At 45.1% G+C, this 24,116-nt stretch overlaps 2 protein-coding genes and 1 pseudogene across 4 annotated transcripts in view; 1 reads left to right on the top strand and 2 right to left on the bottom strand.

The window, feature by feature from the left end:
- Positions 1 to 24,116, bottom strand: part of LOC100662084 (HLA class I histocompatibility antigen, A alpha chain-like) — a 111,884-nt gene that overhangs the window by 16,953 nt on the left and 70,815 nt on the right. Inside the window, exons 1-2 of one of the 3 annotated variants that reach the window (XM_064282651.1) lie at positions 1,095 to 1,489; positions 567 to 842 (exon numbers count right to left, since the gene is read on the bottom strand). The exons of the other annotated variants lie outside the window; for them this stretch is intronic. Coding sequence (XP_064138721.1) covers positions 567 to 842; positions 1,095 to 1,233 — 415 coding nt within the window. The 5' untranslated portion in view covers positions 1,234 to 1,489. Of the gene's footprint in view, positions 1 to 566; positions 843 to 1,094; positions 1,490 to 24,116 lie in introns of those variants that run through there. 3 annotated transcript variants of the gene reach the window in all.
- LOC135227284 (upstream-binding protein 1-like) lies at positions 15,586 to 17,723 on the bottom strand (annotated as a pseudogene).
- Positions 20,902 to 23,264, top strand: LOC100654836 (olfactory receptor 2H2-like). The gene has a single exon (XM_064282612.1). The coding sequence runs from the start codon at positions 21,080 to 21,082 to the stop codon at positions 21,941 to 21,943; it is 864 nt and encodes a 287-aa protein (XP_064138682.1). The 5' UTR covers positions 20,902 to 21,079; the 3' UTR covers positions 21,944 to 23,264.

Here is a 24,116-nt window from a genome sequence, read left to right on the forward strand (position 1 = left end):
TCAGAGGGTACATGTGAACATCAGAGAATACACAGGGCATTGAGAGGGGGATCAATGGCAAAATCCAGACAGCAGCCTGGACCAGGGGTTTGGGATAATTTCCTATTCCTTGGAAAGTTCTAAGATCAGGGTGAGACAGCCCAGGACAGAAGGTTCCAGGTCTCTGATGGGGAAAACAGGGACTTCTGGCCCTGATCTGGGTGAAGGCAGAGACGCAGGACACCTGGACATTGGATGTGGGGCAGAGTGTAACAGCTGAGAGAAAGAGCTCCCCCTGGTTCCCAAGGCCACCCCAGGGTCAAAGCGGACAGCTGATCTGTTGTTTCAGGGATCACCTCCCCGTTTATCCTCAGCGAGACTGAATCCGCTAACTGTCCCTGAGAAAATGGAGAACACTTTGGACAAATCACTCTCTGGTACAGGATCTGGGACTTCTCCCTTTCCTGATCCATGGTAGGAGCGTATTCTGGCGTAGATTGCATTTCCTACCCCCTTTGTGGGACACCAGTTGAGGGAAGAGTCCCAGCCCTTGAGGAGACCAGGAGGCGCCCCGCGGCCCTTCTTACCTACCCGCTGCAGCGTCTCCTTCCCGTTCTCCAGGTATTTGCCCAGCCACTGCAGGCATGCGCCCTCCAGGTAGGCCCTCCGATACTCTGCCACCCTGACCACCTCGAATTTGCCCTTTGAGATCTGAGCTGCCGTGTCCGCCGCCGTCCAGGAGCGCAGGTCCTCGTTCAGGGCCAGATAATCGGCGCCGTCGTAGGCATACTGATGGTACCCGCGGAGGAGGCGCCCGTCGGCACCCACTTCACAGCCGTACATCAACTGGATAGTGTGAGACCCTGACCCCGCCCAAAAAGTCAGTCCCGGGCCCGCGACCACCCCTCCCCCCACGGGGTCAGCCCCGCCTACGGGGTCAGTATGGCGATTAGTCCGAGCCCATTTGGTTCTAAACTGAAAATGAAACTGCAGCAAATGCCCGCGGCTCTTCGCAACTGAAAGGGCGAGGTTCGGACCCGGGGACTCGGGGTGACGCGGCCGTGGGGACGAGGGGACCCGTGACCTGCGACCCGGGCCCGGCGTCACTCACTCACCGGCGTCGCTCTGGTTGTAGTAGCCGCGCAGGGTCCGCAGGCTGGCTCGGAAAGTCTGTGCGTGGCCCTTGGCGTTCTGTGTGTTCCGATCCCAATACTCCGGCCCCTCCCGCTCCATCCACGGCGCCCGCGGCTCCATCCTCGGGTTCGCGGCGTCGCTGTCGAACCGCACGAACTGCGTGTCATCCACGTAGCCGACTTCGATGTACCGGGGCTCCCCGCCGCCGGGCCGGGACACGGCGGTGCTGAAATACTGCAGGGAGTGGGAGCCTGGGGGCAGGGAGCGGCTGAGACCACCGACCCCTCCCTCCCCGCGCGGGCTTGGGTCCGGGGTCGATGGGGGCGGGGAGGGGAGAGGGGTGAGGGGTGAGGGGCTCGTGGACGGAGAAGGGGCGGTGCGAGGAGCAGGGCCAGGGTGGGGGCTCTGGGCGGTGTCGGCTTCCGCGAGGGTCCTGCGTCCCAGCCAAGCGGTCCCCTCGCTCCTCCCTCCGCAGAGGCCGTTTCCCCCCCGACCCCGCACTCACCCGCCCGAGTCTGGCTCAGGGCCAGGGCCCCCGAGAGCAGCAGGAGGAGGGTCCGGGGCGCCATGACCCGGGTACTGGGATTCTAGGGAGAATCTGCGGCCTTACAACCTGGAACCGCGCTGACGGTAATTGGCTGCTCCAGAAATCGGAGACCCAATTGTAGTGACAACTGGGGTGATGCCATGTGTGTCCATGCAGAAGGAGCAGACACAGGGTGTGAGAAGGAAAAGTGAAATGCTGAGGAGACAGGGAATCCCCAACACTAGGCCACCCCACCCCTGACACCTCAGTCGGACCTGAGTGCCTGTCTGGGGACTGGGACTTTGCCCTGACCCCTCTCCTCCTGCACCGACCCTTCTTTGCTGCACTATCTCCTTGAGTCCTGGACCCAGGACTTGCTTAAGTCAAAACTGTTGTTAGTTTCAGAATCTCTATGTTGTTGTTGTTGTGTACCCTGGAGTGGATTCATAGCTGCCCTATATGACAGAGTAGAACTGCGTCATAGGGATTCCTAGGCTGTAATCTTTCAAGCAGCAGATCACCAGGTCTTTTCTCCTGCAGAGCAACTGGTGGGTTCCAGCCTTTGGGTTAGCAGCCAAGAGCTTAATCGTTGCACCATCAGGGCTCCTTAGAATTTCTATTCACTGTTACAGATTACTGAGGAATTAATGAGATTTTGTTTATGTGGGTTATATCTACCAATATTCACCATATGAGAAATTGATACCGAATTAAAATTTTAAAGTAATTTTAAATGTTATGAAGAACCCATTAAACTTAACAGATAATATATTCTCATGAAAAGTAAATATTATGCAAACTAAAACAGTGGAGTGAGAAGAATGGATCATTTTACATTTTTTGCATGTCTTCCTTACCTGTGTCAGTAGAAGCCTTCTGGATTTTCATATCTACTTCTACATTCAGTCTGTTATTTTGGTTGAGATGTATTAAAAAAAAAATTGAGTGTCACACAAATATGAATTGGAAAAGGATGGAGTATTTTTAACAGCCTTTCCAACTCAATGTGAGTGTCCATCTTTGATACTTCGCTGAAGCTACAGAAGTGGTAGTTTCTTAAAGGTTAGTTGCAGCTAGAAACCATGTTATTGAACATTTCTTATTCTGTTCTTTAAAACCCATAGGACCATCTTGACACACTGAATCTTGTACTAAAGCATGAGTTGTTGTTGCTGTTTTTATAAGTGGTGCATTGGTTCACTTAGTATGTGGAGCTCCCAGTGTTGATACATTTCATTACAAAATATCAAAAAGCCACATTTGTTAGTGTTACCTCTGATCCCAGCAGAAAAGTTTGTATGTTTTGGAAAGCTGTCACTCTTGTGGTGGATTCAAGTTTTCCAATATTCTAATCTCTTGAGAGGTTCCTTTTTATCATTGGCAGCAATACTGTCAGTTGGGTTCCTTGAAGTTTGTGTCATTAGCTAAGTGTGTTTCATTTTAGAGAAAGTGCCATATATGCAAAGTAGTTTCTCTGTCATTCCTTCTTTCAAGTAAAAATGATATTTCATAAAAAACAGGCTAGTTCAGCTCACGCAGATTATTCTCCTTGAGACAAACATCATACTCTGGGATATAGAAGTGCTTTATATGTGCTTCCCACTTCACCACACAGAGTATTAAAAGATGTGGACTCAAGGATGGTGATTTAATAAAGTTACTGACTTCTGTTGCTTCAATCAGTACATCTTTAAGTGAATCTGTTACCTGGTAGGAAAGCCCAGGTTCTTTCTCCGCATGACTCATACTGGCCAATAAGCGAGAAACCAAGGTGGGAAAACAGGCAAGGCACCTTTATTTCCTTGTAGAAGGAAAAGGAGTCAGGAGGAGCTGCTGCTGCCAAGACTGCTCCCAGGGTCGGGCAGGCAAGTTGCTTTTAAAGGGGTTTACAAGTAGGGAGCTCTTACAGGTTCCATCAGCAACATTCTTAATCATACTGTGCAGGCACAGTGGGGTTTACGTATAACCTCCAAGCAAAACCAGGATTCAGATGCAAAGCTGGGGGTGAGGGGAGGATGGGGGGGGGGGAACAGAGCCCAACAAAGGAAATGATTTTTCGATACAACACGGTTGGAGAGGAAGCCAGGTAAAGAAAACTTGATTTTTAGTACAGCACATGGGGGCTCTGTCTCAAAGCTGTTGTGTTTTTTCCTTGTGGTTTGCTGACACAGCCTTGATCCTAGCTAACTTCCCAGCTGATTTCCCTCAGTGCAAATATCAAGACAATGAGAAATACTAATAATTTCTGAGTAATGTTATGAAAATAATTTTGACTTCATGGATCTTGTGAAAGGATCTCAGTGACTCCAAGAGTTCCACAGATGACACTTTGAAAACTGCGGTTCTGAGTAAACCAGGGAGCTGCCTAAATATCCACAGCCTCTTTGCCTCCTCTTCACCTCCCAGAGTTCCTCTCCCTGAGCTGGACTGTCTGCCTCCCAAAGCTTAGCTTAGGCCTCTTCCCATGGGCTCTTCTAGAAGAGAACTTACCCCCCAAAAATTTAAAGCCAGAGAGTGTGCTCAGTGAGAAAACTGAGGAGGAAGGAATGATGTTTCCCTTTGGAACTGGGAACATTTTTGCCTGAAGCCACCAGATAGAGATTTACTCATGACCTGTTTGGTTTTGTTACACACCAACCTAATGTATATTCATATCCCAGACAGCTGGAAACTCTGATGCAATCTGTATGAGAAATAATAAGGGCCCCTCAGTATAAATGAGTTTAAGGCACCTGACTTGAGGTCCATAAACCACCAAGAACAGTGCTGTCAATAGAACTTTCTGTGATGAAGGAACTCTATATCCATGTTACAGTATGATTTACAGATGGAAGTCTATTAAAATTAAACCAAAACCCACTGCCCTCGAGTCAATTCCAATTCATAGCGACCCTATAGGACAGAGTAGAACTGCCCCATAGAGTTTCCAAGGAGTGCCTGGTGGATTTGAACCACCGAACTTTTGGTGAGCAACCGTAGCACTTAACTAGTACCCCATCAGGGTTTCCCTATTAAAATTATCTTTATTAAAAGCCATGGATTTGTCTATGTGGGTCTTAGAAATATCCTTAAAATGCAGAGTGCCCCAAAGAAGTTTCATTAAAAGACATTTAACAACTGGTCTGTATAGACATGAACCAAAACATGATTTATCATCTCAAGATTACAAATGTTCAAAAAGGCCCAGCACCAGTGCCAATCCTTCTTTGCATTTCACTGAGACTCTTTATTGTTCTTGTCTTCTTTAGCAGGAAATAACTTCATTTATTCATGGGAAATACTTATAGGTACCACACATACTAAATGCCCTGTAGGTCTTGCAGTTATGTTTTTAAAATTATGAAACAAGAAAATCAAAGCTTAAAATTATACCACCTTAGAATTCTTTACCTATTTACCAATTTTTGATCCCTTTTCTTCAAAATTCAAATAATTTTATTTTCCTTGACTCTCAGATCCCTCTCTCCTCATCATCTGTACCTAGACGAAAATATACATGAAATTTTTACAATTATGAAGAGAAAAATTCTCAAAGCAGGAACCAAGATGAAAAATCACAAAGAAAATTGATGAATTGATGGCAGTTTTGACTTCATAAAAATGTAAAACTTCTTCTGGCAACTACAAACTCACAGATATATGATTTCCAATAATTGTATCAATGACACATTAAAATGATGAAATAAGAACAAAATTGTATACAGTTATATTCAATCAGAGAACAAGAAATAGCCGTTTGGAAATTAAAAATACGATCATAGAAATGAAAAATCAATCGATGAACTAGGTGATAAAATCATACTGCCACAAGATAGTACAAAATGGTAAAGGGATTGTGAACAGGAGAGGACTATAAAAATATTAGACTATTCATAAACACAATGTTCTGTATTCTACTGTGGTGAGTAGCATCTAGAGTCTTAAAAGCTTGTTAGTGGCCAATGTAAGATACAACTCTTGACCTCCTCCCGTCTGGAGCAAGGGACAGTGAAGAAAACTAAAGACTCAAGGAAGCAATTACTCCAAAGGACTAGGGGCCCACATGAACCAGAGCCTCCACCAGCCTGAGACCAGAAGAATTAGATGGTGCCTGGCTACCACTACCCACCACTCTGACCAGGAGCACAATAGAAGGTTCCGGTTAGAGTGAGAGAAAAATGTAGAACAAAATTCAAATTCATCAAAAAGACCAGACTTAATGGTCTGATAGAGACCAGAGGAATCACGGAAGCTAAGAACCTTAGACACCCTTCTAATGTGCAGCTGAAGCCACTCCCAGAGATCACCTTTCAGCCAAATGATAGACAGGCTTATAAAATAAACAGTAATACCCATGAGGAATTTGCTTGTTAGAACAATCATCTATATGAGACTAAGAGGGCAACATTTGCACAAAAGCAAAGATGAGAAGGCAGGAAGGACAGGGAAACCAGACAAACGGAAACAGGAAACCCAGTGTGGAAATGGGGAGAGTGCAGACACATTGTGGGGATTGCAACCAATGTCACAGAACAATCTGTGTGTGAATTATGGAATGGGAATCTAATTTGCTGTGTAAACTCTGACATAAAGCACAGTAAAATGTTCAAAAAATATTGGACTCTCAAGGAATTCCAACAACATTGTAATACATTTTTCAACAGGAATGGAGATGGAAAATAATTAAAAATAATTCAAGAAAATGTCTTAGAGTTTACAAACAGACACGTACAAATTCTTATGATAGTTAACCCACACTAAGAATACATCACAGTGAAATTTTAGAAAAAGGGTAGAGAATAAAAGATCCTGAAAACATCCAGACACAACAAAAAAGAACATCTTTTTAAAGCTGAAAGGCATGTAAACAATGGCTTCCAAATCAAGGAAAAAGATGTTTAATACAGTATTCTATACCAAGCCAAAATGTGAATAAGTGTTAGGGTGGCCTAAAGACATTTTCAGGTGGTTAGGATTTTAACATTTTACTTTATGCGTTCCCCTCTTCACGATAATACTAGAGGAAATGGGAACCAAAATGATAAAGAAAACCAAAAAAGGGGGGGACACTTAGAATCCAGGGAACAGGTGAGCTGGCACAACACAGACAAAGGATGCTCAGGATGAGGCGAAAGTGATCCAGGGTGTCAGCCTGACGCTGATGACAGCAGCCAGTCCACATGTGGCAGGACTAAAGGCTGTGAGACAGGTAGGTGTCTTAAAAAAGATGAAGCTGGAAGAAAACTTGATGTGGTGGAATATATTCACAAGAGATTGAGAAGGGGGGTGGGGATAGGAAGTGAGGTAGAAGTTGGGAATGATTTAATGAAGCTTATGAGAGAAACTAAGTAAGGATCCCCTGCTCCTCCTGAGTCCCCACCCCTGTCCTCCTCCCTTGCCCTCCTCCACTGGCCTGTTCCCCTTACACCTCCCTCACTTGTACAGCAAATGAATCCGACTCCCATCACAGCTAAGCAGGTCAGGGGGCTCAGAGGGGCCCTTGGAAAGGTCCCCAGAGGGCTCCAGGGGTGTCGGGAGGTGGCGCCTGGAGCGGAGCTGCTGCTGAGACTGGAGCTGATGGCACAGTCCAGAGACTCGCTCCTCTTCCTGGAGGAAGGAAAACAACTTAGAGAATGGGAGGACAGGAATTTTGAAGGGGCAGGAGGAAGGAAAGGGAGGAACGGCATGAGAAAAGGAGTGGGTGAGATGCAGGGGTGGGACAGGAGAAATTAAAAGGGGAATTAGGAAAAGAAGAAGGAAAGCCAAAAGAACAGAATGGGGGAGTCAGTAGAAGAAATGTGAATGGAAAAATAAGGGGGGGGGACAGAAAATGGGGGAAGGGAGAAAGGTAGGTGCACAAAGCTTCCAATAAATCATGCACTTCTTTGCAAAGCCAACTGGCCCTTAACTAGCGTCTGGGTGCATTGGACATGTGGGCGTCTACACAGATTCACTTGGCAGGGTGGAGCACTCACCATCTGTCTGAGTGTTGGCTGCTATGCTAAAGACTCACAACCCTGCTTGAAGCTCACCTCCTTCCTCAAGGGGTGAGTCAGCACCACAGACATGCTCCAGAACCCCCACCCCAGCACCAGATAAGCAGAACGCTAGATTTCACCTGAAACCTACTCCTCACTGAACACTTCCCCTTCCGTATCCTGTTCCACTAACCTCCTTGCAGGTTTGTTTCAGAGACCCTGAACCATTCCCCCTCCCCCCTCAGTCAATCATGAGCACCTGAACCCATGCTTCAGGCTCCGCTTCAGAAAACCAGGCCCACAACATGGGGCTTCCTGGGTCCTCCACCACCTCGCTCTACTGGCAATTCTGGTTCTGTGCCCCCACACCACTGACAGGCCACCATTGTTCAGGGGTTCTCTGAGCACACTCCTTCCTTCGTCTTCAATACCACCCTCCTCTTCTTTGGAAGGCATGCCATGGCAACTTTAGAACTGACACATGAGCTACAGAATGAACAGGGATTGGAGGCACAGAAAGAAGGTGCAAAGCCAGACAGAGGCCAGAGAGGTGATGCTAGAAGGAAGGAATGGGGACAAGACTTGGGAAAAGTGGAGAAAAAAGGGCAAAAAGCCCCAAAACCGAACCCCTTGCCATCGAGTCAATTCTGACTCCTAGCGACCCTATAGGACTGAGTAGAACTTCCCCATTGGGTTTCCAAGGAGCGCCTGGTGGATTTGAACTGCTGACCTTTGCTGTAGCACTTAACCAGTATGCCACCAGGGTTTCCGAAGGAATGGCAGGGAACCAGAAATCAGGGAATGTGTCCCTGAGGGGGAATGAACAGCCACATTTTGCAAGGTATTTGCCACCTCTTCCTAGTCTGGCAGACAAAGGGGAAATTGTTTCTCCAGATGTGGGAACCCTTCTGCATTGATGTTCTCTCAGCCTTCAGATTTTCTCCACGGAGGTAACTCAGGACCTAACAGTTCTTGTAATTCTGAACGATCCCAGAAAAAATAAAGCCCCAGCCTTCTCAAGCTCTCCCCCGAGTCTCACACCTCCCTGTCAACAAGAAAGTTTTCTTTTTAGTGTGTCATCCAGGTGTGCTTTCAGTTCACTGCATCTTAGCGGATTTTCAGTGGAGACTGGGGACTGCAGAAATACCCTTCACGTATTGGAAGTCCATCATTCAATCCCTACCTTCATATCCCCTGACCTCTACCTTATTTTCTCCAGGAAGCTAAAAAGAATGGTAGCTCCTTTTAATTTTGTCAAGAAATGGGCAAAGAGACCTGAATATCTACACTTGGCAAAATAAATTACCATTTGGCCAAATAACCATAGGTACATTGCTTAACCTCTTAGAAACAACTTCCACGTAATGGGGAAAATCACATCTGCCCCTCCTAGCCTCCCAGAACTCCATAAGAAAAGGCTCAGTGGATACCTCTTAGCAAGGCATTACACAAATACCACTATTGGGTTTGGAATGTTTTAACACACACACTCTAATGAAGGAATGAATAGATGAATGAAAAATAAATAAAAACTTTTGTTTCCCATGTTCTTATTTTTTTTCTTTTCGACTTTCTGGAGACATGGGGGAGTGGGGTATGCAAAAGACATCGGCAGTGTGGTATGGTGGATCAACCTAGACTTTGAAGACAGACAGACCTGGGCTCTACCTAATACCCTTGAGGACGGGACCGGGTTCCATTCTTCTCTTAATCCTTACCATCCAGCACTATCATCAGCCTATGCGGACAAAGAATAAATGTCTGTTGGATGGATAAATGAATGCAAAATGTAGATGGATTCAAATTCTAACTAATTCACTATCTGCTGTGTAATCTCAAAGAAGTTACTAAACCTCACTGGTTCTTATTGGTATTATAATGTGGATAATACTACCTGAAGGAGTTTTTATAAGAATGAAATAAGAACACATATAAAATGCTGGATATAAATTTACATTTTCTTTTAGTGAACTGCCCTATGCTTCACCCTCACCTTTGTTAGTGATAATCAGATCTATAATCCCAGTCCAATATCTCAAGTCCTGTGTCTCTAACTGATTCGAAGGCCTTTACACTATATGATCAACCACCTCAAGTTTAAAATATCCAAAACAAAGCTTGCTTTGTCCTCAACTCCAACACTCACCAGTAATTAAGGCCGAAACCTTGGAATCAGCAAGTTCTCTTAATTCTTTCATTGAAATGCTTTACTAATATCATCTCTCCCTACACAGAATAATATTAATAACAGTCAACATTTATATTGTCCTTACTATGTGTCAGGCACTTTTCTAAGTTATATATATCATCATATTTACCAAAAAGAATTAGTCGATATTCAACCATTTCAAGAGGTGGCATATGATCAGAAACTGATAGTACTGAAGGAAGAAGTCCAAGCTGCTCCAAAGGCATTGGTGAAAAACAAGTCTCCAGGAATTGATGGAATATCAGTTGAGATGTTTCAACAAACAGATGCAGCGCTGGTAGAGCTCACTTGTCTATGCCAAGAAATACGGAAGACAGCTTCCTGGCCAACTGACTGGAAGAGATCCATACCTATGCCTATTCCCAAGAAAGATGATCCAGCCAAATGTGGAAATTATAGAACAATATCACTCATATCAGACGCAAGCAAAATTTTGCTGAAGATCATTCAAAAATGGCTGCAGCAGTATATCAACAGGGAACTGCCAGAAATTCAGGCCGCTTTCAGAAGAGGACATGAAACCACGGATATCATTGCTGATGTCAGATGGATCCTGGCTAAAAGCAGAGAATACCAGAAAGATGTTTATCTGTGTTTTATTGACTATGCAAAGGCATTGGACTGTGTGGATCATAACAAACTATGGATAACACTGCAAAGAATGGGAATTCCAGGACACTTAATTGTGCTCTTGAGGAGCCTTAACATAGACCAAGAGGCAGTTGTTCAGGCAGAACAAGGGGATATTGAGTGGTTTAAAGTCAGGGAAGGTGTGTGTCACGATTTTATCCTTTCACCATACATATTCGTCTATATGCTGAACAAATAATACAAGAAGTTGGACTATATGAAGAAGAACGACGCATCAGGATTGAAGGAAGACTCATTAACAACCTGTGTTATGCAGATGACACAACCTTGCTTTCTGAAAGTGAAGAGGACTTGAAGCACTTACTAATGAAGATAAGAGACCACAGCCTTCAGTATGGATTACACCTCAACATAAAGAAAACAGAAATCCTCACAACTGGCCAATGAGCAACATCATGATAAACGGAGAAAAAATTGAAGTAGTCAAGGATTTCATTTTACTCGGATCCACAATCAACAGCCATGGAAGCAGCACTCAAGAAATCAAAAGACGCATTGCATTGGGTAAATCTGCTGCAAAAGACCTCTTCAAAGTGTTGAAGAGCAAAGATGTCACCCTGAAGACTAAGGTGCGCCTGACCCAAGCCATGGTATTTTCAATCACGTCATATGTATGTGAAAGCTGGACAATGAATAAGGAAGACCGAAGAAGAGTTGACACCTTTGAATTGTTGTGTTGGCAAAGAATATTGAATATACCACGGGCTGCCAAAAGAATGAACAAATCTGTCTTGGACGAAGTGTGGCCAGAATGCTCCTTAGAGGGAAGGATGGCGAGACTGAGTCTTACATACTTTGGACATGTTGTCAAGAGGGATCAGTCCCTGGAGAAGGACATCATGCTTGGCAGAGTATTGGTCAGCGGAAAAGAGGAAGACCCTCAAAGAGGTGGATTGACACAGTGGCTGCAACTATGAGCTCAGGCATAACAACGATTGTAAGGATGGCATAGGACCGGGCAGTGTTTCGTTCTGTTGTGCATAGGGTCGCTATGAGTCAGAACCGACTCAACGGCACCTAACAACAACGACAACATATTTAATCCTCAGACAACCCAATGAGTTAGTTGCTATTCATATCCCCATTTTAGAGATTAGGGAACTGAGGAACAGAAAAGTTCAGTAACTTACTTAAAGTTATACTGCTAGTGAGTGGCAGAGCTGAGATTCAAGCCTAGGCAGCCTGGCACCAAAGTCTATGCCCTTGCCCAGCTACTCCACACTGCCTCTGTATGCCGAATCGCCTCTCTCAGAGAACACCTGCTTGGCAGCCAGGAGCTTGGCTGACATGTTCCAAATGATCCTTTGGCCACCAGGTCAGTCCAATCTTTAGTTCAAAGTAAACAGCCCATAAGAAGACCCTAAATTCTTGTAAAAAGACCAGACTTAATGGTCTGACTGAGACTAGAATGGCCCCAGTGGTCACGGTCCCCAGACCTTCTGTTAGCCCAAGACAGGAACCATTCCCAAAGCCAACTCCTCAGCCAGGGATTGGACTGGACAATGGGATAGAAAAGATGCTGGTGAAGAATGAGCTTCTTGGATCAAGCAGACACTTGAGACTATGTCGGCATCTCCTGTCTGCAGGGCAGATGAGAGGGCAGAGGGGGTCAGAAGCTGGCTTCAGGAAAAGAGAGAGTGGAGGGAAGAAGTGTGTGGTCGCATTAGGGGGAGAGCAACTAGGAGTATATGCCAAGGTGTATATAAATTTTTGTATGAGAGACTGACTTGATTTGTAAACTTTCACGTAAAGCACAATAAAAATTTTAAAAAAAGAAAGAAAGAAAATCACCCAGAGGGGAAGAGGGTAGCCTACTCAGCATGATGCAGTCTGCTTCCTCCAGGTCACTGCCATTCACATACTCAACCACTAGGGGGCACCAGTCTCCTCTGCATCCGTGACAGAAATTCTAGTAAAGAAAACTTTCCCTCTTGGTTCAGCAAAGACAGAATTACCAGTTTTCAAAAGAAAATTTTACCATGCAGCTTAAGGAAAGCTGGACAATAAAAAAAATCATATTGCATAGAAATTAGTGAATTAAGAGAGAGCAAATTTATGATTTTAATTTTTAGCAGCCCAGTCTGGCTATGTGAGGTTGGATGCCCAACAATGATCTAAAACATGTATCACTCCTCGAGCAGCTTTTGGCTGTACTGCATCCAGTTCTGATGGGACCTATAGCCCAAATCAGGACCTATTCACAACTCATCCCCAGACATGAAGCCCTCCACCTTCCTAGCTCTAGCCCAGAGCAATACTACGTCCCTGAAATCACCCTAATCCGTTCTATCTTGTGAAGAGTGGAGCATCAGAGAATTTGGGGACCTACTTGAAAACCACCACAAACACAAATATCCACCAAAAGGTGAATGGAGGAACAAATTGTGATATCTTCATACAATGGACTACTACTCAGCAATTAAAAAAGAAAATAATAGACTACTGATACTCAAGACAACATGCCTGGATCTCAAAAATGCTGTGCAGAGTGTAATAAACCAAGCACAACAGAGTATGTGCTTGATGAATCCATTTATAGGAAGTTCTAGAACAGGCAAAGCAGTGCAAAATGATAGAAGTCACATCAGCGGTTGCCAGGACCAAGAGTGAGAAGTGGTGGTTATTGTAAATGGGCGTGGTGTAAAGGAAATGTTCTGTGTCTCCACTAGGATGGTGGTCACCTAGGTGTGTACACTTGTCAAGCCTCAGCGAGCTGTGCATTAAAATCTGTGTGTTTCATTGTACAAATTATACTTCAACTTAAAAGGGAGGTGAGAAAAAATCAAAGTAAAGTGGTGATGGGTGAGCACATTACAGGCTTGAGGGAAAATACAGAACACACTCCGGAGGTGGTGGTACGAAGAGAACCATGGTCTGATACCCCCCAGTGACAGACAGGACCAGTGGGTGAACTTTATTTTTCACCACAGGGAGCACTGCTGCTGCCACATTTCCTCTGGATCCTCCCCTCCCTTCTTAACCATCATCAGTGCCAGTGGGTAATTGTGGGCTGTGGGGCCCCAAATCTTGGTACAAGTAACAAGCTGTTTCTCTCCATGTGATTGGAACCCAGGGATCCCTCCCTCCATCACCTCACCATACTTCCCTTTCTACCTCTAATGCCTCTAGAAGAGAGGTTGTTAGCAAAGAGCTCCATAGCAGAGCTCCCTCTGACCCCCCTTGGCCTCACATACACCCAGCAGAGTGATGGTGGTGGGATGCGGTCAGTGCATGGCCTCTGCAGTCAGCCCACCTGGTTCAAATCTAAGCTCTGCCGCTTACTAGCTACCTTTCCAAACCAGTTATTCATCCCCTGTGTGCTTTCATTGTATTTTATTTTTTTCAGAACAATCAGAAACCATTTATTTTACTGAAATGTGTACATCCTACTGCTAATTTTTAAAAGTAGCAAATTTGCTGGCGCCGTAGTTTGACCTGTTTTACTGGACAGACTAATGTTCAGTACAAGTCAGTGTAGTTTTGAGATTGATGAGCTTTTATTTATGTTTACTTCAAAGATCTGATGAGGAATTCAAAATAGCTCACAGCTTTAAGTGGCATTTACTGTTCCATAAATCTTGAGACCCAGAAAGGAATGCTAAATAGACAAGCAAAACTCTAACACAAGTAAGAGAGAAGTTCCCTTCTTTCCCAAGTGATTGGTACAGAAAACATGGGGCCATACAAAGCAAAGGGGAAATGATGGAAAGGAAAACTGTCCTCCAGTAGGGTCTCCAGGAGTTACAAACATTTTGGAACTGAAGATGGAAATATGATGAGACAGTGCTTCTTTGTATTAAATAATAACTCGCTTTATGAATTAATCATAAAATGTCAACACTTCTAGCCGCTGTATTTAGTCTTCTAGGAGAGATTTCGGACACAAAGTTACTCATTCCTATTTCCCTCTCAACAAAGATGGAGATCAAATAGCAAATTCAAGGCCAAAACACCTGGGCAAATGGACAGAGATACACTATAATTAAAATGGAATATAAGCTTTTCTTAAAACTTGGATCTACTACACCACAGGGCTGAAAAACGCTTGCCGATGAATTTCGGGAAGGCTTTGGCTGAAGGGAGGAGATGATGCGAAAACACTGGATCCCCTTTGGAATGTATACTGGCAGACAAGTGTTTGATTTTGTGAAAGAGGCATTCTTTTTTATAGAAAAAGCCTCTAATGAATAATCAGAACCTTTAGCCATGATTGCTCAATATTGGAGGAGTAAGGAATCTTTGTGGTGCATTTTAGTGTTTGATTTACGTCATCTAGTGTTTACAGTGTTCCAGGAACAATTTTGTCTTGTTGACAATGAGCCTCCTTAACACCAAGTCAGAAGCCATCAGGAGTAATACTTCTTCCCCTGCTGAGGTCACTTGTTTTCAACATCTGGGGCAGGGCTTTAAAAATGTTTAAAATGAAAAGTAGGAAACAGAGCAGTGGAGGGAGGGGGGGAGCCACAAGAGTTTTCAAGGCAGCTGGGGGTTCAAAAGTGGAAAATCAGAAACTAAAATGCTAAAATGGAAGCAGAAGCATAAAGGTTTTCAGTAAAATTGTGATGAATCAAAAACACACAAGTCTGTGTATCTATTAGGATTTACCCCGATCCTCTCACCAAGCGATTCCTCATAAAGCATTTTCCCTCAAGCCCATCCTTCCGGCTTGATCTTCCCTGATCTGGCATGATCCCATCGACACACACCTTAGACACGATTTCCTCCAAGAAGCTGCAGAGCCTCTCTCACCTGGCCACCAGTCTCTTACCAGGGGTTTGTTATCAGCAGGACGCATCTCCACAGACAGGTCCCATCCTGGCTCCGCACTGCACTGTCCCCTGCCCACCCCGCCCCTACAGGTCAGCAAAATTCCAAGCAATAAAAGCTAAACTGGCGTAGAAAGGTTTTTCACTGAGTTTTTCATTCATTTCCAAAGCGCCTACAGTGTAAAAAGAAGCAAAGGCAGCTTCTAGGAACTGGATCTACTGGCCTCTGCCGGAGAAGTAGGCAGATCTGTCCAGACCGCGGCCTCCGAGCAGTCTGCGCTCTGTCCCCATAGGCTTGCTCTCACAAGGACACTTGGCTGTGGCGGTGACAGGACAGTCACCTTTCATACGGCTCACCTGAAGATCTTCTTGTGTTTTGAATATGAAACTTTGTACGGTCAAATTCAATCCCACGACTTCTTGGATTCAGTCTTCACACACTTTAAAGGGACTGAATATAGTTCAATCTACACAGGACATCACTTCAAAATTGGGTGGATACCACCACCATTTTCATCCCTTACTGTGGAGAATAAAAAACTCTCATCTTGAAAGCTCTGAACCTTCTGATCGCTAACAGAAATGTGAATACCAGCGAGACCCTGCCTGTAAATGTGGATAATTTTGTGCCAAGGAATATTAGACACCAGTGCAAGTTTTCGAGCAACTTCCAAGGCAAGCTTTTCTTCCAAGTCGTTTGTGTGATAAACGTGGGCTGCACCGCTGCCATTCTGGCCTCCACCGCCTGCCGCCTGCCGCTGCCCGGACAGAGGGTTAAGCCGAGCTGAACCGACCTTGACTTCAGGGAAGTATAGAGCCGGATTCCCTCGGCGGCACCACAAGTCTGTTCTAAGTCCTGTGCGGTCAGTTTTAGTAAGTCGGCATCTGAAAAATTGGAAAACAGTCTTGTGTAGGAAGGGAACCGGTTTTCGAGCAGCCGTGGCTTTTTCCTGGATTGTGGCTGAAGGCTGAGGTTGCTCACCTGAGGCCTGTGAAACGCCATCTCCTTGATGATCTGGGGGAGAAGGATTGCTGCCTGGGACACTGCAGGTGCCCTGGTGGAGGGGAGATGAAAGTGGGCTCTGCGGAAGGACTGTTACTCGCCCAGGCTGTGAGGGTGTCAGGCCACAGAGAACACTCCGTGAGGGCTGTGGTATCCTAGGAGGGCTGATACTTTTCGTTTTCAGGGGCAGTTCTCCTCTCCATTTTCCCTCGGTCTGTTTTTTGCTTTCTGTCTGCTCCCTTAGGCTTCAACACTTTGATTCGGCAGCTAGCTGAGTGTAGGTGATCCTCGTGTTCCCCATTTTGATTCTGCTTCAAGGCGTCAACCTGGAACCTAAAAGGCACTCCCTTTTCACCCCTTGCTTCCGTGGAGTAAGTCCTGTGCTGATGCAGGGCGCCTGAATGAAAGCGGAGGAGCGTTTTGCAGGGTCCCACAGAAATTCATCCGCATTTTACGGGCTTGGGTTTGTCTTTGTGTCAGTTATTCCCACAGACCCTGGGATATCCACCTCGTGAAGTCTGTCTCCTGGGCGGTTCCACTTCCAACCTCCGAGTTGCTGATGCCCTGTAAATGTAGCCGTGTGTCGTGGAATATGGCTGGTATGATGCTCTTTACCAATTTTCCACTCGTCTCAGGCATATCTCCCATTTTCCGGTTTTCCAGCATCCGAATTGCATAAGGCTGACCTTGATTCAAGGAAGCGAGCGGTTCAGCATGCCCTCTTACTGCCAGGACATCACAACGCACATCACATACTGAGAGGGTGGGTGTTCAGGCTCCCCATCCAGTGGAAGGCTGGAATCTTCCTGCTTGGAAATGGGTAATGCCAACGTCTGGCTCCTGCTGTAGGCCCGGCGCCAGCTCCTGCCCGATGCCCGAGACGCTGGCGTCCAGGTCGTGCACCAAACCAGACTCGATCCCTTTGTCCATCTTGAGCACCCAGGCCACCTTCTTGCCTCACAGCCGCCAGGCCAGCGACACGGCCTCCGTGTCCGGGACGAGGGGCCGAATTTCCGCGGGCGCGTCCTGGGGGAGGGCGCAGGTGAAGCCTCCGGAGCCGCGGCGAGCGGTCACCAGCGGCGGCCAGGGAGCCGGCCTAGGAGGGAGCGGCCGGAGCCCGGCAGGCCAAGCCCGGAGAGCCTGGCGACCTGCTGCAGCGGAAGCGGTAGGGTAGCCGGCAGCGCCTCACTCCAACGGGGGCCCGTCCCGCGCCTCCTGCCGCAGCCGCTCGCACCCTGCACCCCGCCCCCCTGCCTGCACCCACGGACCGCGACCCGCCCGCTCCGGGCTCTGCGGCCCTCCATCCCGGGCCAACCCCGCAGGCGCTGCTCGGCCAGCCAGCACTATGAGTCTGGCTCCGACTCCTGTGCTTTCATTTTTAGCTGATACACAGTAAAAAATAAAATTAAATGATTTTCCACCTCTTGAAGTTGTTGTGAGGGGCAATATACATATGTCTGAGTAGTAAATACTACCAATCACTGCCATTACCTGACATCTAAGCTCTAATCATCTTCAAGGTGTACTGCTCCTCCATCCTTTGCTTGCAGTTCGCACTGTGAGGGTCACCTGGGGGCTCCAACCACTCCAGAAGCTCCTTGTCTTGGGGGAGCTCTGGCAGCAAGGCCATGAGAAGATTCTGACTTAATTGTTGTAAGTTACAGCTTTATTCTCCTACAGCCCATCAATTTTAAGTCCTCAGTAGTGGAGCCACCAGGAGAACCAGACTTAGAATCAAACAGGATCTAAAACCCTGGCTCTGGACCTTATTGACTGAGTAACCTAAGACAAGTTACTGCACCTCTTGAGACTGTTCCTTCTCCTATAAAGTGGGGACAGTATCAGCTGCCTTTCAGGGTTGTTGTCAGAACCAGGTATTCAGGGAATTGTTGAGCACAGTGCCTGGTACACAGAGAGCACTCAACAGCTGGTAACTGCTAAAGCAATAACCTGATTGTCTTCACTGGACTGTAGAGCAGGATTTGGATCTCATTCCCTTATAGCACTTATTTCATGACAGGCTCTTCAGTGACTAACCAACAAAGAAATGACTGCATGCATAAATATGGAATTAACGGGAAGTAGAAAAAGTAGTGCTTGCCTTTTGTTAGTATCATAGAAAGGAACCACCAGGAGAAAGAGCAAAGGAAAACGCATGTTCTGAAAGACAGACAGCAGGAGAAAACAGACAGTCAAAAGAAAAGTGTAAACTGAAGAGGTCCAGCAATGACATGCAGTGTGAGACACTAAGTTGTCAAGAGAGTAAGGATGTGAGAAATGCATCAGGTGGTGATGAATGAGACATGGCGGGCAATTGTTGAGATCCGTAAGTTTAAAAAGGAATGATGAATTAAAAATAATCAGAATAGCACTTACCTCTTCAGGGGGAAAGAAGGAGATGTGACCAGGGAGGAGCACACAGAAGGCTTCTAAGATCCTGGGAACATTTGGATCCTCCCCTCCCTTCTTAACCATCCTTAGGGCCAGTGGCGAATTAATTGTCTCTGGGCTGTAGGGCTCCAATTTTTGGCAAGCTGAAGGGACGGGGGCATGTTTATATGGGATTTGAGTCCTGTGTTTCTTCTATAAAATTCATAGATATGTTTTATACCACTCTTTTGTTTGAATAATTAACATTTTTTTTTTCTCAAGAAAAAAGCCATATCCTCAAGGGGAAAAGTAAGATGGAGGAAGGAATGTAGAATGTACACACACACAAGAGGGAGTCCTGGCAAAAAGGGAGATGAGATATAGCTTTTAACACAGAATGGAGATCCTGTGATGGAGAGGTGGTCATGCCATCATATAAACTTCCAGGACAATTTCTGCCAACACGACTGCCAACTTGCCTGCCACTCATTCCCTAAATGTCCTTCCTAAGGTTGTCGGTGCCCAGAAGAAATTGAGGTCCTGCCTCTAAAGTACCAGGGTGCTTGCCATTTCCCACCCCATCTCCGGGTTGATCTCTACCTTAATGCTGTCTTTCACAACAAAAATCCAGATCACCTCCTCCAGAAGGCTGTCCTTGACTCACCCACCCAGATTGCTTCTCTGTTGTGACAACTCCTCTCACCTACCCATTATCTTTGCATTATTTGCTTTTAATTTCTGGGGTCTTGACAATTTTCCATGTATTCCCCTGTGTTTTTCATGTACATAAGCTCACACTCACTCTGGCCTTTCAGTTGCCCCTGGCGAGGCCTGAACCTCTCACCCTATGCTTTGCTTAAGGCAGGTTTTAGTGACTAAAGAAAGGCTGCTGATGAGTCCAGAGTCAGATGCACATGATCTGGATAGGATTTTCTATGGGCAAATCTGCCAAAAAGGGCATTATTGGGACAAATGGCCACATCACAGTATGGACTACAGAACCAAACAAACCCATTGCTGTCTACGCAATTCTGACTCATAGCGACCCTACAGAGTAGACAGGAATATTTTATCAGTGTTAAATTTTCTTTATTTAATAACTACTATGTTTATATAGGAGCCCTGGTGGTGCAGTGGCTAAGAGCTTTGGGTACTAACCAAAAAGGTTGGTAGCTCGAATCCATCAGCCGCTTCTTGGAAACTCTATGAGGAAGTTCTGCTCTGTCCTACAGGGTCACTATGAATCAGAATTGACTAAATAGTAATGGTTTTTTATGTGTATATAACAGAATTTCTGTTTTCTTAGAAACTCATGCTGAAATATGAAAGAGTGAAGAGGCATAATACGTGCAATCTACTCTCAAATAGCCCAGAATAAGCATAATTGTAGATGTAAACAAAAAGATGGAATGATAAAAAAAAAAAAAAAACTGCGAAAGTGACAATACCTGGTTAATCTGTATACAGGAGCCTTTAGATTATTCTTGGAAATTTCCTGTAAGCTTGGAAGTTTTATATAAAATCTTTTCAAAATTTCGTAAATAGTGAGTTGAATTAAGGAAGCATACAAATTCTACTTGAATGTCTCAATTTCAATTCATTGCTTTGCTGTTGACGTAATCTTACCTGAACCAGAAAAGATTTTTTTAAAAATCATCTTTTGCATTTTTATGGCCCATCACCTAAAAAATTTTGCACCTACAGAGGACAATAAAGATTCCATAAATTGCTGTGTTCTGGGGTCTTACTTTGCTGCATTGCACATAATGTTGAGATTAGGGTTTTACATTTGTAGAGAAAGCTCTTGTATTTGGCTCAGTAAATCATAATGACATTGTTTAAAAAAGACAAAATCACCTTAATGAACTCCCAATGGATAGGGTTACATTACACAGAGGGAGAAGCTCCTACTTAATCCACACATTTGGTCTATGCCCACCACCCTGAAAATAAAGCAAAAGTAAATAACTCATGAAAGATTCTAGAAAATTTATGCTCCCTCCCAATAGAAAAGTAGGCTACAGAAATATTTCTTATTTATGATCAGGAAATTTCATTAAAAGCATTTCTTTATTCATTCTTTCTGGATATACCTAGGAGAATATTCATAACTCCCATAGCACTCAAAACAAAATAGCTGATTGTTGACTATCTGTTGAATGAATGAAAACCAATTAATTAATCTCATATTTTGCATCAGCCTTCTTTGTCCTTGAAAAGTAAGAGGTACCAGTAGGAAATTCCATCTGTTTCCCAGCACACCTGTGGTTTCTTTGAGCTCACTAGACAACATTTCATCAGGAGGAACAAGGGAAGAGAAGGAGCTGCTGGACAGTGATAAGCCTGAAAAATGTAGGCTGGGTTAGAAGAGGGAGAAGGGAAATCTGTATGACCTGAAAATACTCAGGGTAGATTCTTATTAAATACTTTGGAACACACTCGATGACAGCTCTCTCCTCTCTCTAGGCTCTGAAGGAATAGGCCATGATCAACCAAAGCTCCCCGGGGGGCTTCCTCCTTCTGGGCTTTTCTGAACACCCAGGACTGGAAAAGAATCTCTTCACGATGGCCTTGACTTCATACCTCCTGACCATGGTGTGCAACACACTCATCTTCCTGCCGTCCATGCTGAACCCCAGGCTCCACTCTCCAATGTACTTTTTCTTCTCCAAACTCCCCTTCTTGGATATCTGCTTCACCACAAGTTTTGTCCCCCAGATACTGCTCAACCTCTGGGGCCCAAAGAAGACCATTAGTTTCCTTGGCTGCTCTGTCCAGTTTTTCATCTTCATGCCCCTGGGGACCACTGAGTGCATCCTGCAGACAGCGATGGCCTTTGGTTGCTATGTGGCTGTCTGCCAGCCCTTCCACTATGCCACCATCATCCACCCCCACCTCTGTGGGCAGCTGGTGGCTGTCACCTGGGTCATAGGTATGGTCCAAACAGTAGTTCAGGCACCAGCCATCCTCCACTTACCCTTCTGCCCCCAGGGGCAGATAGATCACTTTTCATGTGAGGTCCCATCTCTAATTCAGCTCTCCTGTGTGGACATCACCTACTATGAGATCCAGATGGTTGTTGCCAGTGTTTTCATCTTTATTGTGCCCCTCACTTTCACCCTTGTCTCTTACAGTGCCATCACCCAGGCAGTGGTGAGAGTTACCTTGGCAAAGGGGAGGAGGAAGGCTTTTGGGACATGCTGCTCCCATCTCATGGTTGTCATTATCTTCTACAGCTCAGTCATTGCTGTCTACTTCCAGCCCCAAAATTCCTATGCCCAAAAGAGGGGCAAGTTCTTTGGTCTCTTTTATGCAGTGGGAACCCCTATACTTCACCCTCTCTTATAAACCCTGTGGAACAAGCAGTTCAAGAGGGCATTCATGAGGTTGCTGGGGAAGGAAGAGAATCCAGGGAAAAGTAGAGATAGCAGCTTAATGTGCTATCTAAATTAAAAAGTTTCTTCATGCTTTTGTGAACAAGTTTGAACTCATCAGCACTCTGCCTTCTCCACATACACCTAAGCCATTACTGTGGATCACAGTATGACAACGTGGTATGTAAGGGAGTCAAAGGGGTAGAGAGAGAGACAGAGACAGAGAGAGAAAGAGACAGCTTTAAGAGGAGGAAGGACCTCAATAAGATGCCTTTATCTCAAACTTTATCATGCCTGTTGATTTTTAATATTTCTTTTCTTCTCCATCCTGTTTTTTCTGTCTTTATAATAGATTCCCTAACCCTAGCCTGCCAATTTCTGGCTATACAGTTTCTCTTCAGTTGTATCAGTGTAATGAAAAAGCTCCACCACGGCACCCTGGAGACCTTGCATGAATCCACATAGCCCACACAAGCAAAGCTTGAACCCCAGCCAATCTGAGACTTGGCAGGATGCCCGTGAACCTCCAGGAATGAGGAGTTTCCACATGGACAGTTCTATCTTCTCTTTATATCCCCTGAGAAGCTATCATGAGACACTTTCTCATTTCCTCCCAGGTTCTGATGAAGAATGAGGCTTTCTGCCCCATGCCCCTCGTGAAATAGCTGCAGAACATAATGAGACTCAGCTACAGTCTAGATTGACTTGTGAGCAGTGAGATATCCCACAACACGAGTGGCAGTCATAGGGACCCTTTTGTATTAATGCCATCATCCTTTTTAGTGTGGGAAGCAAGGACTCAAGAAGCTAGCACCTTTGGCTCCTCTTCCTTTTGCTTTTTATGTAAGTAATATCGATGTTGTTAACTGTTGCTGAGCTCCCAAACTGTGGTGACCCCATGCACAACAGGATCTGACCATTGTAAACCGTAGGGATTTCACTGGCTGGTTTTTTGGAAGTAGATACCCAGGCCTTTCTTGCATGCAAGTTTTAAGTTGTCTGAACTAAAAGTCACTTATTGTACCTTTACCAGCAAATCAGCCAGGAGATGGCCTTGCCTTGCCTGTCATGAATGTGCTTGACCATCATCACCATCTCTCTAGCCTCATTTCCAGGTCCTACCATGTCTTCTTTCCTTCTTTCTCAAGGCCCTTTCTCTCCACTTTCTCCTCTTACATTGATTCTATTTTACATGTCTTTCTCCTTTTCTTCTTTAAGTAACAACCAGAAGGAAGAATGAACTGAAACTGGGTATGTATATAATCTCATCTGAATACACACATTGGTACTAAGCCTTCTATATTCTGCATGGGATGATAAACTATTAATCTTAAATAGACTTTAAAAAGTTAATTTATTTATATTGTAATACCTAAAGCATCCACACACAAAAAAAAAAACTATAGTGACATCTGCAGAATGGCAGCACAAGGACCTCTAAAAATTATCTCCTCCATAAAAACAATAAGAATGCCCGAAGCATGATTTAACATTTCATGCATATTCAGTGAGGCCTCAGTCATGACTACATAATGAAACTACTGAAGGCTCTGAATGCAGAGGCTCTGAGAGCTTCCTGGTTGGCAGAGGGAAGGTGACTCGCCTGCTTTAGTCTATGGAACTCCACTTTCGAAAGCTTCCCAGACCTCAACTATGCATCTTTTCTTTATGATGATACTGATTTGTATCCTTTGCTATAATAAATCTGTAATTGTAAGTATAGTATATTCTGTGAGTTCTGTGAGTCATTCCAGTGAATTAACAAACCCAAAGGAATAATGAGAGCCTGCAGGGAAAGTGAAGGACCCAAGAGAGGCCCCAGAGTTTGTGGCTGACCTCCTGAAGTGGTAGTGGGAAAGCCCCAAATTTGTGACCCACAGGTCAGAAATAAGGGTGTCATATGGACTCATGAGTTTCCTGCTGGTGTCTGCCTGTTTTGTACTCAAGGACAGTGTCCTTTCAAATGTGAGCTCTGACCTAGATCCAGGTGGCTGAGGTAGAGAGAGAGAGTGTGTGTCCCATGGACTGCTAGTGTCAGACATGATTGAGAAGTGGGAAAGTGGGGATTAAACTGGTTAATCTCCACCCTTTTGGGATTGGATTTATGTGGATTCTTATCCATGAATACCTAAACACATCAGTTAAAA

The sequence above is a fragment of the Loxodonta africana genome, chromosome 1 (assembly GCF_030014295.1).
Source record: "Loxodonta africana isolate mLoxAfr1 chromosome 1, mLoxAfr1.hap2, whole genome shotgun sequence".
Lineage (NCBI taxonomy): Eukaryota > Metazoa > Chordata > Mammalia > Proboscidea > Elephantidae > Loxodonta > Loxodonta africana.

Bases quoted from the DNA above. Each gene is read 5' to 3' on its own strand.
- LOC100654836 (XM_064282612.1), top strand. From the start codon at position 21,080: ATGATCAACCAAAGCTCCCCGGGGGGCTTCCTCCTTCTGGGCTTTTCT.